The sequence below is a fragment of the Somniosus microcephalus genome, unplaced genomic scaffold (assembly GCF_052327205.1).
Source record: "Somniosus microcephalus isolate GS21.2 unplaced genomic scaffold, FLI_Smic_1.0 unresolved_chr2, whole genome shotgun sequence".
NCBI lineage: Eukaryota > Metazoa > Chordata > Chondrichthyes > Squaliformes > Somniosidae > Somniosus > Somniosus microcephalus.
The window spans coordinates 9,298,494-9,316,758 of NW_028225180.1; the positions used below are offsets into that span (position 1 = coordinate 9,298,494).

At 50.5% G+C, this 18,265-nt stretch overlaps 1 protein-coding gene across 1 annotated transcript in view; it reads right to left on the reverse strand.

Moving 5' to 3' along the window:
• Positions 1-17,652, reverse strand: part of LOC147092081 (ribonuclease inhibitor-like) — a 42,735-nt gene extending 25,083 nt beyond the window's left edge. Inside the window, exons 1-3 of the mRNA XM_085975619.1 lie at positions 17,483-17,652; positions 12,062-12,232; positions 10,849-11,019 (exon numbers count right to left, since the gene is read on the reverse strand). Coding sequence (XP_085831745.1) covers positions 10,849-11,019; positions 12,062-12,232; positions 17,483-17,652 — 512 coding nt within the window. The remainder of the gene's footprint in view (positions 1-10,848; positions 11,020-12,061; positions 12,233-17,482) is intronic.
• Between the last annotated feature and the right edge of the window lie 613 nt (positions 17,653-18,265).

The following is an 18,265-nucleotide window of genomic DNA, read 5'->3' on the forward strand; positions in this document are numbered from 1 at the left end:
GTTACAGAGATAGGGAGGGTTGTAGGGCTGGAGGAGGTTACAGAGATAGGGAGGGTTGTAGGGGCTGGAGGAGGTTACAGAGATAGGGAGGGTTGTAGGGGCTGGAGGAGGTTACAGAGATAGGGAGGGTTGTAGGGGCTGGAGGAGGTTACAGAGATAGGGAGGGTTGTAGGGGCTGGAGGAGGTTACAGAGATAGGGAGGGTTGTAGGGGCTGGAGGAGGTTACAGAGATAGGGAGGGTTGTAGGGGCTGGAGGAGGTTACAGAGATAGGGAGGGTTGTAGGGGCTGGAGGAGGTTACAGAGATAGGGAGGGTTGTAGGGGCTGGAGGAGGTTACAGAGATGGAAGAGTTGTAGGGGCTGGAGGAGGTTACAGAAATAGGGAGGGTTGTAGGGGCTGGAGGAGGTTACAGAAATATGGAGGGTTGTAGGGCTGGAGAAGGTTACAGAGATAGGGAGGTTTGTAGGGGCTGGAGGAGATTACAGAGATAGGGAGGGTTGTAGGGCTGGAGGAGTTTACAGAGATAGGGAGGGTTGTAGGGCTGGAGGAGGTTACAGAGATAGGGAGGATTGTAGGGGCTGGAGGAGGTTACACAGATAGGGAGGGTTGTAGGGACTGGAGGAGGTTACAGAGATAGGGAGGGTTGTAGGGGCTGGAGGAGGTTACACAGATAGGGAGGGTTGTAGGGGCTGGAGGAGGTTAGAGAGATAGGGAGGGTTGTAGGGGCTGGAGGAGGTTACAGAGATAGGGAGAGGGGCAAGAGCCATGGAGGGATTTGAACAAAAGTTTGAGAATTTTAAAATCAAGGCATTGCCTGACCAGGAGCCAATGTCGGTCAGCGAGGGGTGGGTGAGGGTTGAACGGGATGAGCTGAAGCTTATGGAGGGTGGAAGATGGGACACCGGCAGAAGGCAGCACCCGGTGTGGTACTGAGCCCCACACACACAGAGCAGGAAAGGCCCAGGCTCCATCCCCGGCCTGTGCTGAGTTAGGCCCTGTCAGATTCAGTCGGTGGTTGGGTAAAGCTCGGCGTGTCAGACTTGTTACGTCCATGTAATAATAAGAAAAGGACTGCAGAGAACAGTACAACAGGTGTTTACTCAACGTGGTTCAAACTGCAACTGAAACAACAGATTACTACTCAGGGTTTATATACAGGTGTGGTCACTGCCGGTACTACAGTATACATGAGCTGTAGAAAGTAGTTCTCCCCTTAAAGGTACATACATTACAATTCCTCCCCTTTTAGATTAACAGTACCATAAAACTCATTTAACAATTAAATATCAAACTAATTACAATTAACACTTTTAACATGCAACATTAGCTGAAAATAGTCTATTTATAAATTTAGTCTTGGGGAGGCTTCCTGATCCTTTCTGGATAGCGCCTGTTAAGTCTGTGTGTTCTAGTTGTAATTACTAACACAGACTACAAGATTAAAGTTCAACAGGTCTTTACTGGTTGGAGGTCAGGCTACTACTAAATACAATATTACTACACAGTGCTTATATACCGGTGGTCACCACCGGTATTACGTATACAGCAGCCAGAGAAAGTAGTACATCTCTTAAGGTGGAACAGGCTTAAGTTCTCTTAAGGTGGAACAGGTTACATACACCACAATCCTCCCTTTTTAGCTTAACAGTCATATCCCCATTTAACATAACATAATAACATATATAACTTCAGGTATAAACAGTTCAAAGGTTCAGTCTCTCAGGAGGCCTTCTGATTCGGTTTGGATAACGCCTTTCAGTGGTCTCTGATTCCTGTTGCTGAGGTGACTCCTCTAGTTGGTCTCCCATGCATTGGGTGTTATCATCATCAGGTACATTCCCTGCCGAGGTAGATGCTTCAGGTTCATTAACGTCTTCCACAGTTGTCTCTGTCGCAACCATGGGTTCGACCCTTGCTCTCGATTCTACCAGTTGATCCACATGACGCCTTACCACATTGTTACCAATATCTACTGTGTACATCAGAGGTCCTTGTCTGGCCCGAATTGTTCCGGACTGCCATTTTTCGTTTCCATAGCCCCTTGCCAACACTGGTTGTCCTACGTCGAAACTTCGAGTGGTCTTGTTATTAATATGCCGGAACTGTTTGTTTTCCACTTCCCTCCGCAGATTTGGTTTTAACAAGTCCAACCTGGACCGCAACCTCCTGTTATAAAACAGCATGGCAGGACTTTGGTTAGTCACTGCATGAGCGGCGTTTCGATATGCCATTAGGAAATTGTCCACCTTGTGCTGTAGCGGAATCTGATCATCGTTCATGGCCTTTATTGCCTTTTTGAATGTTTGGACAAATCTCTCGGCCAACCCGTTTGTCGCCGGATGATATGGAGCAGAGGTATAATGTTTCACCCCATTCTTCTTTAAGAATTTTTGGAATTCTTCTGACACGAACTGTGGTCCGTTGTCCGAACAGATCTGTTCTGGCAATCCGTTCCTTGCGAATATTGTTCTTAACACCGCAATTGTCTTTTCTGAAGTAGTGGTATTCATCTTGATCACTTCTGGCCATTTGGAATGTGCGTCCACCGCAATTAGGAACATGGAGTCCATGAATGGACCAGCAAAGTCAATATGTACGCGTTGCCATGGGGCTGAAGGCCATTCCCATGGGTGTAGTGGTGCGATCGGAGGTGCATTTTGCACTTTTTGGCACCCAGCGCAGCTTTTCGTCAACTCCTCTATCTGTTGGTCAATACCCGGCCACCATACATAAGCCCTAGCAAGACTTTTCATCTTAACTCCCCCCAGATGACCTTCGTGCAGTTCTTTTAGAACTCTTTCCCTTAACTTGGGAGGAATAATCACTCTTGTCCCGTACATCAAAGTACCATGGCAGACGGACAGCTGGTCTCGCCTTGCCGAGAATGCCGGTAACAGAGGATCACCACGTGTTGGCCATCCTTTCACTGTCACCTCGTAGACTCTGGACAGTGTCGGGTCGTTCCTGGTTTCTCTTTCAATACTTGCATTGGTGACTGGTAAACACTCGATGACGGTCGAATGAAATAACTCAACAGGGTCAACTTTCGTCGTTTCTTCTTCTTCAGGTAGTGGCAGGCGCGACAGCCCATCAGCATTGCCATGCTGCTTCGTACCTTTGAATTCTATTTGATATTGATGTGCCCCTAGGAAAAGGGACCATCTCTGGAGACGCTGTGCTGTCATCACTGAAACACCCTTCTTAGGGTTAAAAATGGATACCAACGGCTGATGGTCTGTCAGAAGTGTGAATTTTTGGCCCTGCAGGTAATGATTAAACTTCTTCACTCCCCAGACAAGGCTGAGAGCCTCCCTATCGATCTGCGCATGGTTGCGCTCAGCGGAGGTCAATGATCTGGATGCAAACGCGACTGGCCTTCCCGTGCCATTTGGCAACTTGTGTGAGAGTACCGCCCCAATACCATATGGAGAAGCATCACAAGCCAACCGAATAGGCAGTGTCGGGTTGAAGTGAGCCAGCACTTCCTCTGAGGTGATCAATTCTTTGCTTTTGCGAAATGCCTTCTTACAGTTTTCGCTCCATTCCCATGGTACCCCCTTCTGTAAAAGAGCGTTTAGCGGGTGCAGTACCGTGGATAGATTTGGTAGAAATTTATGGTAATAGTTAATCAATCCTAGAAACGACCTCAACTGAGAGACATTATCCGGAGCGGGAGCCTTTACAACTGCCTCTATCTTGTCAGGAGACTTATGAAGCCCCTCCCGGTCAATGACATGACCACAATACGAGATCCGCTTCTGGAAGAACTCACATTTCTGCTGATTAACTCTAAGTCCATACTCTTTCAGTCTGTTGAGCACCAGTTCCAAGTTTGCGAGGTGTTCTTCATCACCATCACCTGTAATCAGAATATCGTCCAGGTAACATTGTGTGCCTGGAATTCCCTGTAATACCTGCTCCATGGCCCTCTGCCAAATTGCTGGAGCTGATGCCACTCCAAAAACCAGCCTATTGTACCGGTACAAACCTCGATGCGTGTTGATCGTGAGGTATTGGCGTGACTCTTCTTCAACCTCCATCTGCAAGTACGCCTGCGCCAGGTCTATCTTGGTGAAGTGTTTCCCGCCAGACAACGAAGCAAAAATATCCTCAATCTGCGGAAGCGGATACTGCACCGTGTGAAGCACCGGATTAACGGTGATTTTGAAATCTCCACAGACGCGAACCTTCCCTGGTTCTCCTGGCTTGTTGCTCGAAGGACGTTTCATAACGGGAACAATGGGCATAGCCCACTCACTCCAATCTACCTTAGACAGTACACCTGAACGTTCTAGCGCTTCCAGTTCCGCTTCTACAGTAGGTCGTATTGCATAGGGTACCGGTCTGGCTTTAAAATTTTTTGGGTGTGCATGTTCATCAATCTTGATGTTTGCCGTAATTCCTCTCAGTGTTCCCAGTCCCTGCTGGAACACCTCTTTAGCATCATCCAATATTTTGGACAATCGTTTAGGTTTGACATCTGTTTCCCCGGAATCTACCGTTAGTGCCTTCAAGGAGTGCCAGTCCATATTCATTTTCCTAATCCACTCCCGTCCCAGTAGTGGTGGACCTCCTTCAGGTAGCACATATAAGTCCATTACTTGGCTTTCTTCGCCCTTGTGGACCACTTTTACCTCTATCTTTCCGATGGGGTACACTCTTTGCCCCGTGTATGTTTTCAATATAATCTCCGTATCCCGTAGGGGAATATGTTGGAATAACCTTTTGTAATCTTTCTTATTCATGACCGTCAATGCCGATCCAGTGTCCAATTCCATCTTTACTTGGACTCCTGCTATCTGAAGGGTGACCCAAATTGTCTGGAGATCTGCATCCTTACCAACGTTGTGTACTCTTAAGCTACCCAGTTCATTACTGCTAGCGTCTGAATCTGACTTCTGTTCGGTCGAACTGTTCTTTGTCACCTTGTGTACCTTTATGTATTTTCCTTGCGGTGACTTTTTGTTGCTGGTCTTCTTTCCTGACCGGCATACTTTAGCTATGTGGCCAAGCCTGCCACACGTTCTGCATTCTTGGTTTTTAAACCAACACTGGTTCTGATCGTGCGTTGTCTTTCCACAACGATAACATTTTACAGTACTCAAACCCAATTTATTTGTACTGAGTTCCGGTGACCGTAGCTGCATTACTGCCGTGCCTCTCGCTGCGGCTTCGTGTGCTGCTGCCATAGTGACCGCTTTCTCAAGCGTCAGCTCATTCTCCTCGAGCAGTCGCTTTTGTGTATCTTCTTCTAATAAACCACACACAAATTTATCTCGTAGTGCCTCTGTCAGTCTCGTTCCAAACTGACAGTACTTTGCTAGCTTATGCAATTCCATTAAATATTCAGCATTGCTTTCATCCTTCAGCTGCCTTCTGCTGTAAAATTGAAATCGTTCCGCTAGCATCAGCGGCGTGGGGTTTAGATGATTTTTCAGGACAGTAACAATCTCCTCGAACGTCTTATCCGCCGCTTCATCTGGTGATAAAAGGTGTTTCAATTGCCCGTATGTCTTCGCACCCATTAAGTTTAATAATGTTAGTGCTTTCTCTTCATCTGGGATTTTATTTGCTTTACAATAATTTTGTATGCGTTCTACATACATAGCCCAATCGGCGATGTCGCTATCAAAGGTATTAATGTTCCCATGTTTAGGCATCGTTGCAATTTAATTTATTTTTATTTTTATCCAAGATGGCGGCTTCCCGCTCTTGTCTTCGTCCTCCGCCTACAAAATGGCGGTTTTCCCGCGCTTGGCGGTCTTCACCCGTCCCTCGACGCTGTCTCCGCTTCACCGCGGCTCTCGCGCCTTCAGTTGCCCCAGACGCTGCGCCTTTTTAGCCCGAATGCAGCCCGGCCCTTATCACCAGCCGCGATCGATGTCCCCGCGCTGCGCCTTTCGGCCCGAATGCGGCCAGGCCCTTATCTCCGGTCGCGATCGATCTCACCGCCCTTATTCCTCCGTCTTCCCTCCCCGTCTGTACAGCCAACGCGGCCGACTTTCTGGTCGCGTCGCTGCCCGGCTTACCCACCACCGAGGTAGAAAGAAGATAGCTGACAGCCGCTGATGGAGGCTTCGAGTTCAGGATGTCTTCTGCACTCTGGTTTCTCGATGTCTGCCGCGCGACGTGTCTTCCAGCAGGGTGATGAGGGTGGAAGCCTCTCTTCGACGTCCGTTCTGTGGACGAAGCCGCCGTGGATATAAACTGCCGCAGGGTAAGAATCGGACTCGTCGCCACTGTTAAGTCTGTGTGTTCTAGTTGTAATTACTAACACAGACTACAAGATTAAAGTTCAACAGGTCTTTACTGGTTGGAGGTCAGGACTACTACTAAATACAATATTACTACACAGTGCTTATATACCGGTGGTCACCACCGGTATTACGTATACAGCAGCCAGAGAAAGTAGCACATCTCTTAAGGTGGAACAGGCTTAAGTTCTCTTAAGGTGGAACAGGTTACATACACCACAGCGCCTTTCCCGAGTGTCTTGCTCTTGGTGCGGAGGGGATTCTGCCCCCTGTCGTCGTTTGGTTCATCAGCTTCCGATGCTACTGTTTCTGGGGTGGATGCGACCTGTACGTTGGGTTCATCACCAGGTACGTATGGGCGAGGCATGGGGTTGACTCGTTCCTGTGACTCTAGGATCTGGTCAGCATGGCGTCTCACGATGCTCTCCCCAACGTCCACTGTGTACATTAGTGGCCCCTGCCGTGTGCATATCGTTCCTGGTTGCCATTTCTCTGTTCGGTAGTCGCGGGCCAAGACTGGTTGCCCTACATTGAAGCTCCTTGTCGGCTTCTCATTGATGTGCTGGAATTGTTTACTCTCAACATCTCTTCGTACATTTGGTCTGAGCAAATCCAGACGAGATCTCAACCTTCGGTTAAAGAACATCATGGCCGGGGCCTGGTTGGTGACTGCATGTGTCGCATTTCTGTAGGCTAACAGGAAATTGTCCACCTTATGCTGCAGTGGAATGTCGTCATCGCACATGGCCTTTACTGCTTTTTTAAAGGTTTGTACGAACCTCTCAGCCAATCCATTTGTGGCTGGATGATACGGGGTGGATGTGTAATGCCTTACCCCATTCCTTTTCATAAATCTTCAAAACTCTTCGGACACAAACTGTGGTCCGTTATCAGAGCAAATCTGCTCTGGCAAGCCGGTCCTGGCAAAAATGGTCCGTAGGACTGCAATAGTTTTCTCCGTGGTGGTGGAAGACATTTTGATCACCTCAGGCCATTTCGAGTGTGCATCCACGGCTATTAAAAACATTGAGTCCATGAATGGACCAGCAAAATCAATATGCACCCGTTGACATGGAGATGAGGGCCACTCCCATGGGTGTAGAGGGGCATGTGGTGGTGCATTTTGGACCTTCTGGCATCCTGAGCAGCTCTTTGTCAGGTCCTCGATTTGCTGATCGATCCCCGGCCACCACACATAAGCCCTAGCAAGGCTTTTCATTTTCACCCCTCCCAGATGGCCTTCGTGAAGCTCATTGAGCACTCTCTCCCTTAACTTGGGTGGAATTACCACTCAGGATCCACACATCAAGGTCCCCTGGCATACTGACAGCTGTTCTCTTCTGGATGAGAATGCTGGCAACAGTGAGTCGCCATGTGCTGGCCGTCAAATCATATACCCGAGACAGTGTCGGGTCATTTTGGGTCTCCTTCTCTATACCAGCGTTAGTTACTGGCAAGCATTCAATTATAGTCGAATGAAATATTTCGACAGGATCCAGTGCTGGTGCTTCCTCCGCAGTAGGCAGTGGCAGGCGTGATAGCCCATCAGCGTTTCCATGCTGTTTCGTGCCCTTATACTCGATTTCATATTGGTGCGCCCCTAGAAAAAGGGACCATCTTTGTAGCCGTTGCGCAGTCATCACCGGAACGCCCTTCTTTGGATTAAAGATGGAGACAAGTGGTTGGTGGTCAGTCAGCAAGGTGAACTTCTGCCCGTGCAGATAGTGTATGAACATTTTCACTCCCCACACTAGGTTGAGGGCCTCCCTGTCAATCTGGGCATAGTTACACTCGGCTGAGGTTACTGACCGAGACGCAAAGGCTATTGGCCTCTCCGAGCCGTCCGGGAATTTGTGCGACAGCACCGCTCCAATGCCATAGGGTGATGCATCACACGCCAACCGAATTGGTAGTGCTGGGTTGAAATGAGCCAACACCTCTTTTGATGTGATCAATGCTTTGCTCTTCTGGAAAGCTCGTTTACATTCGTCACTCCACTTCCATGGTACCCCCGTTTGCAGTAGGGTGTTCAGTGGGTGTAGTACGGTAGACAAATTCGGCAAGAACTTATGGTAGTAGTTCACCAGCCCGAGGAACGACCTCAGTTGTGACACATTTTCCGGTGCTGGAGCCTTGACTACTGCCTCAATCTTTTCAGGGGACTTATGCAACCCCTCTTTATCAATAACGTGGCCACAATACGAGATCTGCTTCTGGAAAAACTCGCATTTGTGGCGATCAGCTCGGAGCCCATATTCCTTCAATCTAGTGAGCACCTGCTCCAGGTTGGCGAGGCGATCACTGTCATTTTCGCCCGTGACCAGGATGTCGTCCAAATAACACTGGGTCCCTGGAATCCCTTGCAGGACTTGTTCCATTGTCCTTTGCCAAATAGCCAGAGCTGATGCTACCCAGAACACCAGCCGGTTGTATTGGTAGAGACCTTTATGAGTGTTGATCGTGAGGTACTGTTTCGAGGCTTCTTCTACCTCCATTTGCAGGTACGCCTGGACCAGATCAATCTTAGTGAAGCGTTTCCCTCCAGATAGCGAGGCGAAAATATCTTCAATCCGCGGAAGCGGATATTGTACAGTGTGAAGGACTGGGTTCACTGTCACCTTAAAGTCCCCACAGATGCAAACCTTCTTTGGTTCCCCAGGCGTATTACTCAATGACCTCTTCATTACAGGAACGATGGGTGTAGCCCACTCACTCCAGTCCACTTTGGGCAGTACTCCTGAATGTTCCAAACCTTCCAGCTCTGCTTCGACGGCTGGGCGGATCGCATAAGGTACCGGTCTGGCCTTAAAAAACTTTGGGCTTGCATTTTCCTCTATTTTGATTGTTGCTGCTATGCCTTTTAGTGTTCCGAGTCCCTGCTGGAACACTTCTTGTGTGTCAGTTAGCATTTTTGACAGTCGTCCAGGTGTAACATCGTCATCCTTTTTGGCATCTACAGTCAGTGCTTGTATGGAATGCCAATCTAGCTGTATCTTCTGGATCCATTCACATCCTAGTAGTGGTGGTCCTCCATCCGGCAATACATATAGGTCCATTTTTGGTGTTTCCTTGCCGTTATATATAACGTTCACCCTTATTTTTCCTTTGGGGTAGACTTTTTGTCCCATGTACGTCTTCAAGACAATCTCTGTATCTCTCAAGGGTATATGTGAGAATAGCCGCTTGTAGTCCCTTCAGTTTATGACTGTTAGGGCTGATCCTGTGTCCAGTTCCATTTTCACTTGAGCCTGACCCAGATAATCACAGAATCACAGAAACCCCACAGTGCAGATAGAGGCCATTTCGGCCCATCGAGCCTGCACCGACACATATCCCACCCGATCCCCGTAACCCCTACACCAACACATATCCCACGCTATCCCCGTAACCCCATGTATTTAATCCCCCTAACACTAAGGGTCAATTTATCATAGCCAATCAACCTAACCCGCACATCTTTGGACTGTGGGAGGAAACCGGAGCACCCGGAGAAAACCCACGCAAACACGGGGAGAATGTGCAAACTCCACACAGACAGTCACCCGAGGCTGGATTCGAACCCAGGTCCCTGGCTCTATGAGGCAACAGTGCTAACCACTATGCCACCGTGCTGGTGATAGTTTGGTGATCCTCCGTTTTGATCACATTATGTAGTTTCAAACAACCCAGCTCCTTGCTTCCGGAGTCTGTATCACTCTTCTGTTCGTCTGAACTACTCTCCGTCACCTTATGTACCTTCTTGTACTTCTCCTGTGGAGATTTAAAATGGCATCTCCCACGCTTTCCTTTATTCCCCACTGTGGCTTAAAATGGCATCTCCCGCGCTGCTGCCAACGCTGCTCTCGGCGGTCCTCGTGGCAAATGGCAACGCCCTGTGGGTTTCGTGCGCTGCTCCTGCGCTGCTGCCAACACCACTCTCTGCGGTCCTCGTGGCAATGGCAGCACCTCGCGTTTTCCTGCGCCTCTCTCCCCTGTTGACGCTGCTCAGCCCTTGACCACCGGCTGCGCTCTGCTCTCTCTCGCCTCTCTCCCCTGTTGACGCCGCTCGGTCCTGAACACCGGCTGCGCCCTGTGCGCTCTGCCCTCTCTCTCTCCCCCGTCGACGCTGCTCGGCCTTTTTCTGTGCCGCTCGGTCGGCTCTAGCCCGTCGCTGTCTGGGAGGGGTCTGCGCAGTACCTGTTGCCAGCCCGTTTCGCTGGACCACCGTGACTGGAAAGCCAAGCTTGGCTCTCGACAGCCTCCCCTGCGATGCTCAAATCTCCGCTGGATGACTGGGCGGTTGCCCGTGGTCGACGCCCGTGCTTCTGGACTCGACCTTCTTCCACTGTTCTCCAGGAGCGAATCCCTGGGAGGTGATGCAGAGTTGCAGGTAGGTTCGAACTTGCTCGTCGCCACTGTTGCGTCCGTGTAATAATAAGAAAAGGACTGCAGAGAACGGTACAACAGGTGTTTACTCAACGTGGTTCAAACTGCAACTGAAACAACAGATTACTACTCAGCGTTATATACAGGTGTGGTCACTGCCGGTACTACAGTATACATGAGCTGTAGAAAGTAGTTCCCCCCTTAAAGGCACATACATTACAAGACTTACCCCAGTTTTTGGATTTTGCAATATGGGCTCCTCAGGGCCGTGCAGAGGTACTGGATGCCCAGGTCTCCCAGCTTGTTGCTGTCCAGGTTGATGGCGATCAGGGACTTACTCGTGGTGAGAATGGAGGAGAGTTCCCCGGCACAGAGATCCGAGAGGTGATTGTTGGCCAGACTGTGGAGATCAGAGAGATAGAGAGCGGGTCAATAAGAGAGCGAGGGTGGGTGGGAGAGAGGGAGGAAAGGAAGAATAGAGGGAAGTAATGATAGAGGGAGGGAGTGAGCAAGCAAGGGAGGGAGGGAGAGAGGGAGGGAGGGAGAGAGGGAGGGAGGGAAGGAACGATAGAGGGAGGGAGGGAGCGAGCGAGGGAGGGAGGGAGAGAGGGAGGGAGGGCGAGAGGGAGGGAGGGAAGGATAGAGGGAGGGAAGGAACGATAGAGGGAGGGAGTGAGCGAGCGAGGGAGGGAGGGAGGAAAGTACGATGGGAGGGAGGGAGCGAAGGAGGGAGACTGGGAGGGAGGGAGAGAAAGAGGGAGGGAAGGCAGGAGCGGAGAAAGGGAAGGTGAGAAGGGTGGAGGGGAGGGAGGGGGAGAGGGAAGGAAGGTGGGAAAGAGGAGGGAAGGATGGAGCGAGGGAGGGTGATGGTGAGAGGGAGGGAGGGAAGGAAGGCGGGGAGGAAGAGGGAGATCGAGAGGGTGAGAGTGAGGAAGGGAAGGAGGGGAAAGAAATGGGGAAGGGAGTGAGAGACGGGGAGGGAGAGGGGGAAGAAAGAAGAGGGAGAGAGAGGGAAGGGGGAGGGAAGGGGGAGTGCGAGGGAGGAAGAGGGAGCGAGAGGGTGCAAGAGAGGGAGGGGAGAGAGGGAGGGAAGGAGGATGGAAGGGAGGGCAGGAAGGAAGGAATGAGAAAGGGAGGGTCAGACGGACGGAGGGAGGGAAGGAAGGAGGGGGAGGGAGAGAGAGAGAGAGGGAGGAAGGGAGGGAGAGAGGGCAGGAAAGGAGGAAGGGGGTGAAAGGAAGAGGGGAATAGAGGATGGGAGGAATAAGCATCTTCTAGATGGAGCGTGCAGGGGGAAATCAGGCAGGGAAGATCCCACACACGTTCTACAGCTCTGTGGCTGGAAAACCTGCCAACGTGAATCTCCCCTCAGGGCTCCACTCAGATGATGCTTCGCCCCCCGGACAGTACAGACGGGAATCGGGAGCGGCGAATCGACTTACTGTAAAGCCTGGAGCTTGCAGTCTGGTGTTTGAAGGATGGCGGCAAGTACCCTGAAGCCGGCATCCCCCAACTTGTTGTTACTGAGGTCCAGCTCGGTCAGCGAGCTGCTCTCCCCGAGAGCGCGGGCCAGATCTTCGGCGCAGGCCTCGGTCAGACCGTTACCGTCCAGGCTGGAGAGGGTTAAAGAGAGGCAGCGTCACAAAAAAAAAGACATAGGAACAGGAGGTAGGCCCATTCAGCACCCTCGAGCCTGTTACACAGGAACAGGAGGAGGCCCATTCAGCCCCCTCGAGTCTGTTACACAGGAACAGGAGGAGGCCATTCAGCCCCTCGAGCCTGTTACCATAGAAACCGGAATAGGCCCATTCAGCCCCCTTGAGCCTGTTACCATAGAAACAGGAGGAAGCCCATTCAGCCCCTCGAGCCTGTTACCATAGGAACAGGAGGAGGCCATTCAGCCTCTCGAGCCTGTTACCATAGGAACCGGAATAGGCCCATTCAGCCCCCTCGAACCTGTTACCATAGAAACAGGAGGAAGCCCATTCAGCCCCTCAAGCCTGTTACACAGGAACAGGAGGAGGCTATTCAGCCCCTCGAGCCTGTTACCATAGGAACAGGAGGAGGCCCATTCAGCCCCCTCGAACCTGTTACCATAGGAACAGGAGGAGGCCCATTCAGCCCCCTCGAGCCTGTTACACAGGAACAGGAGAAGGTCATTCAGCCCCCTCGAGCCTGTTACCATAGAAGCCGGAATAGGCCCATTCAGGCCCCTCGACCTGTTACCATAGAAACAGGAGGAAGCCCATTCAGCCCCTCAAGCCTGTTACACAGGAACAGGAGGAGGCCATTCAGCCCCTCGAGCCTGTTACCATAGGAACAGGAGGAGGCCCATTCAGCCCCCTCGAGCCTGTTACACAGGAACAGGAGGAGGCCCATTCAGCCCCTCGAGCCTGTTACATAGGAACAGGAGGAGGCCATTCAGCCCCTTGAGTCTGTTACACAGGAACAGGAGGAGGCCCATTCAGCCTCATCGAGCCTGTTACTATAGGAACAGGAGGAGGCCCATTCAGCCTCTCAAGCCTGTTACACAGGAACAGGAGGAGGCCCATTCAGCCCCTCGAGCCTGTTACCATAGGAACAGGAGGAGGCCCATTCAGCCCCTCGAACCTGTTACCAAAGGAACAGGAGGAGGCCCATTCAGCCCCCTCGAGCCTGTTCCGCCACTCAATTAGATCATGGCTTTGATCTGGGACTCACCCCTCATTTAGCCACTCAACTGATCACTATTAGCTCAAAGGGGATAGATGGAAATGTGTGAAAAGAGGCCTTGTGGGGGAGTCCAGAACAAGGGGGCATAAATATAAGTTGTCACTAACAGATCAAATAAACAATGTAGGAGGAATTTCTTTTAGAAAAACAAGACAGAGCTCCCTTTCCTACAGCGCCTTTCACAACCTCAGGACGTCCCAAAGCACTTTGCAGGCAATGAAGTACTTTTTGAAGTGTAGTCAGTTCGGTTCTAGGACCACTGAATTTTCTTGATAGATATTAATGACTTGGACGTGGGTGTACAGGGGCACAATTTCAAAATTTGCAGGTGACACAAAACTTGGAAGTATAGTGAACAGTGAGGAGGAGAGTGACAGACTTCAGGCGGTTACTAATGCAAATGGTATGTTGGCCTTCATAGCAAGAGGATTCGAGTACAGGAGCAAGGATGTCTTGCTGCAGTTGTACAGGGCCTTGGTGAGACCACACCTTGAGGATTGTGTGCAGTTTTGGTTGCCTTATCTGAGGAAGGACGTTCTTGCCATGGAGGGAGTGCAGCGAAGATTCACCAGACTGATACCTGGGATGGCAGGAATGACGTATGAGGAGAGATTGGGTCAATTGGGCTTATACTCGCTGGAGTTTAGAAGAATGAGAGGGGATCTCATTGAAACTTATAAAATTCTAACAGGACTAGACAGACTGGATGCTGGAAGGATGTTCCCGATGGCGGGGGTAGTCCAGAACCAGTGGTCACAGTCTAAGGATAAGGGGTAAGCCATTTAGGACAGAGATGAGGAGGAATTTCTTCATCCAGAGAGTGGTGAACCTGTGGAATTTTCTACCACAGAAGGCAGTTGAGGCCAATTAATTAAATATATTCAAGAAGGAGTTAGATATATTTCTTAAGGCTAAAGGGATCAAGGGATATGGGGAGAAGGCAGGGACAGGGTACTGAATTTGGATGATCAGCCATGATCTCATTAAATGGCAGAACAGGCTCGAGGGGCCGAATGGCCTACTCCTGCTCCTATCTTCTATGTTTCTATGGAAGACAGACGGGCTGGTGAAATGGGCGGACACGTGGCAGATGAAATTTAACGCAGAAAAGTGTGAAGTGATACATTTTGGTAGATAGAATGAGGAGAGGCAATATAAACTAAAGGGTACAATCCTAAAGTGGGTGCAGGAACAGAGAGACCTGGGGGTATATGTGCACAAATCGTTGAATGTGGCAGGGCAGGTTGAGAAAGTGGTTAAAAGGGCTTACGGGATCCTGGGCTTCCTAAATAGAGGCAGAGAGTACAACAGCAAGGAAGTTATGATAAACCTGTATAAAACACTGGTTCGGCCCCAACTGGATTGGAGGGTAGCTAATGTTACCCCACTATTCAAAAAAGGTGGTAGAGAAAAAGCGGGGAATTATAGACCGGTAAGCCTGACATTGGTAGTGGGGAAAATGCTAGAGTCCATTATAAAAGATGTAATAGCAGAGCACTTGGAAAGCAGTGACAGGATCGGACAAAGTCAACATGGATTTACAAAAGGTAAATCATGTTTGACTAATCTACTGGAATTTTTTGAGGATGTAACTGGTAAAATAGATAAGGGAGAACCAGTGGATGTAGTGTATTTGGACTTTCAGAAGGCTTTCGATAAGGTCCCACATAAGAGATTAGCGTGCAAAATTAAGGCACATGGGATTGGGGGCAAGGTATTGACTTGGATAGAGAACTGGTTGGCAGACAGAAAGCAAAGAGTTGGAATAAATGGGTCGTTTTCCGAGTGGCAGGCAGTGACTAGTGGGGTATCGCAAGGATCGGTCCTAGGACCCCAGCTGTTCACAATATATATTAATGATCTGGACGAGGGAATTGGATGTAATATCTCCAAATTTGCAGACGACACAAAGCTGGGCGGGAGGGTAAGCTGTGAGGAGGATGTCGTGAAACTCCAGTACGATTTGGACAGGTTGGGTGATTGGACAGAAACATGGCAAATGCAGTATAATGTGGATAAATGTGAGGTTATCCACTTTGGTGGCAAAAACAGGAAGGCAGATTATTATTTGAATGGCAATAGATTTGGAGAAGGGGAAGTGCAAAGAGACCTGGGTGTTATTGTGCACCGGTCGCTGAAGGTAAGCATGCAGGTGCAGCAGGCGGTTAAGAAGGCAAATGGTATGTTGGCCTTCGTAGCAAGAGGGTTCGAGTACAGGAACAAGGATGTCTTGCTACAGTTGTACAGGGCCTTGGTGAGACCGCACCTTGAGTATTGTGTGCAGTTTTGGTCACCTTACCTGAGGAAGGACGTTCTTGCCATGGAGGGAGTGCAGCGAAGATTCACCAGGCTGATACCTGGGATGGCAGGAATGACGTATGAGGAGAGATTGTGTCGATTGGGCTTATACTCACTGGAGTTTAGAAGATTGAGAGGGGATCTCATCGAAACCTATAACATTCTGTCAGGCCTGGACAGACTAGATGCAGGAAGGATGTTTATGATGGCCGGGGAGTCCAGAACCAGGGGTCATAGTCTAAGGATAAGGGGTAAGCCATTTAGGACTGAGATGAGGAGGAATTTCTTCACCCAGAGAGTGGTGAACCTGTGGAATTCTCTGCCACAGAGGGCGGTGGAGGCCAATTCATTAAATATATTCAAGGAAGAGTTGGATATATTTCTTGAGGCTAAAGGGATCAAGGGATATGGGGAGAAGGCAGGGACAGGGTACTGAATTTGGATGATCAGCCATGATCTCATTGAATGGCGGAGCAGGCTCGAAGGGCTGAATGACCTACTCCTGCTCCTATCTTCTATGTTTCTATGTTTCTATGTGTCCAATTCTGGGCACCACACTTTAGGAAGGATGTAAAGGCCTTGGAGAAAATGCAGAAAAGATTTACGAGAATGATTCCAGGGATGAGGGACTTCAGTCACATGGATAGACTGGAGAAGCTGGGGTTGTTCTCCTTGGAGCAGAGAAGATTGAGAGGAGATTTGATAGAGGTGTTCAAAATCATGAGGGGTCTGGACAGAGGAGATAGAGAGAAACTGTTCCCATTGGTGGAGGGGTCGAGAACCAGAGGACACAGATTTAAGGTGATTGGCAGAAGAACCAAAGGCGACATGAGGAAAAACTTTTTTACGCAGCGAGTGGTTAGGATCTGGAATTCACTGCCTGAAAGGGTGGTGGAGGCAGATTCAATCGTGGTGTTCAAAAGGGAATTGGATAAATACCTGAAGGAAAATAAATTGTAGGGCTCCGGGGAAAGGGCGGGGGAGTGGGATTAGCTGAGAGTCAGCACGGGCTCGACGGGCTGAATGGCCACCTTCTGTGCTGTAACTATTCTATGATTCCATGATTTTAGTCACTGTTGCAATGTAGGAAACACGGCAGCCAATTTGCACACAGCAAGATCCCACAAACAGCAATGGGCTGAAAGCAGATCATCTGTTTTTTTAGTGATGTTGGTTGAGGGATAAATATTGGGGCCCAGGACACTGGGGAGAACTGCCCCTGCCCTTCTTCCAATAGTGGCCGCGAGATCGTTTACATCCACCTGAGAGAGCAAACAGAGCCCCACATTAAAGTCACAGCCGAAAAAAGGCATTGCCCCTCCGACAGTGCAGCGCTCCCTCAGTACTGCCCCTCCGACAGTGCAGCGCTCCCTCAGTACTGCCCCTCCGACAGTGCAGGGCTCCCTCAGTACTGCCCCTCCGACAGTGCAGGACTCCCTCAGTACTGCCCCTCCGACAGTGCAGCGCTCCCTCAGTACTGCCCCTCCGACAGTGCAGGGCTCCCTCAGTACTGCCCCTCCGAGAGTGCAGCACTCCCTCAGTACTGCCTCTCCGACAGTGCAGCGCTCCCTCAGTACTGCCCCTCTTACAGTGCAGTGCTCCCTCAGTACTGCCCCACCGACAGTGCAGCACTCCCTCAGTACTGCCCCTCCGACAGTGCAGTGCTCCCCAAGTACTGCCCCTGGACAGTGTGGCGCTCCCTCAGTACTGGCCACTTGGGAGTGTCAGCCTGTATTTCTGGTCAAGTAACGTAAGCACGAACTTATCGTAGCCCAACTTAGCATTTCAGCGCGCCCGCCCCTGATTGTTCCTGACAAACGCTCGACCCACTCTCTCGCACACGCTCCACTTACTCTAGCCTCTGTAGCTTGCAGCCAGGTCTCCCCAGTGCTGCGCAGAGGGTCTTGAGTCCCGAGTCTCCCAGGCCGTTCTCCCCCAGCTGCAGGTGTCTCAGCGACTCGTTGGAACACAGGGCGGCGGCGAGGTCCCCCGTGCAGGCATCCGTCAGCCCGTTGTTGACCATCCTGCCACGGGAAGCAAAGAGAACGGTCAAACACGTTGGGAAACATTTGGAACAGGAAGAGGCCCATTCAGCCGCATCCTAGCTCTGTAACCTCTTCCAGGTCTACAACCCTCCCTATCTCTGTAACCTCCTCCAGCCCTTACAGCCCTCCCTATCTCTATAACCTCCTCCAGCCCCTACAACCCTCCCTATCTCTGTAACCTCCTCCAGCCCCTACAACCCTCCCTATCTCTGTAACCTCCTCCAGCCCTACAACCCTCCCTATCTCTGTAACCTCCTCCAGCCCAACAACCCTCCCTATCTCTGTAACCTTCTCCAGCCCCCACAACCCTCCCTATCTCTGTAACCTCCTCCAGTCCCTACAGCCCTCCCTATCTCTATAACCTCCTCCAGCCCCTACAGCCCTCCCTATCTCTGTAACCTCCTCCAGCCCCTACAACCCTCCCTATCTCTGTAACATCCTCCAGCCTCTACAACTCTCCCTATCTCTGTAACCTCCTCCAGCCCAACAACCCTCCCTATCTCTGTAACCTTCTCCAGCCCCCACAACCCTCCCTATCTCTGTAACCTCCTCCAGTCCCTACAGCCCTCCCTATCTCTATAACCTCCTCCA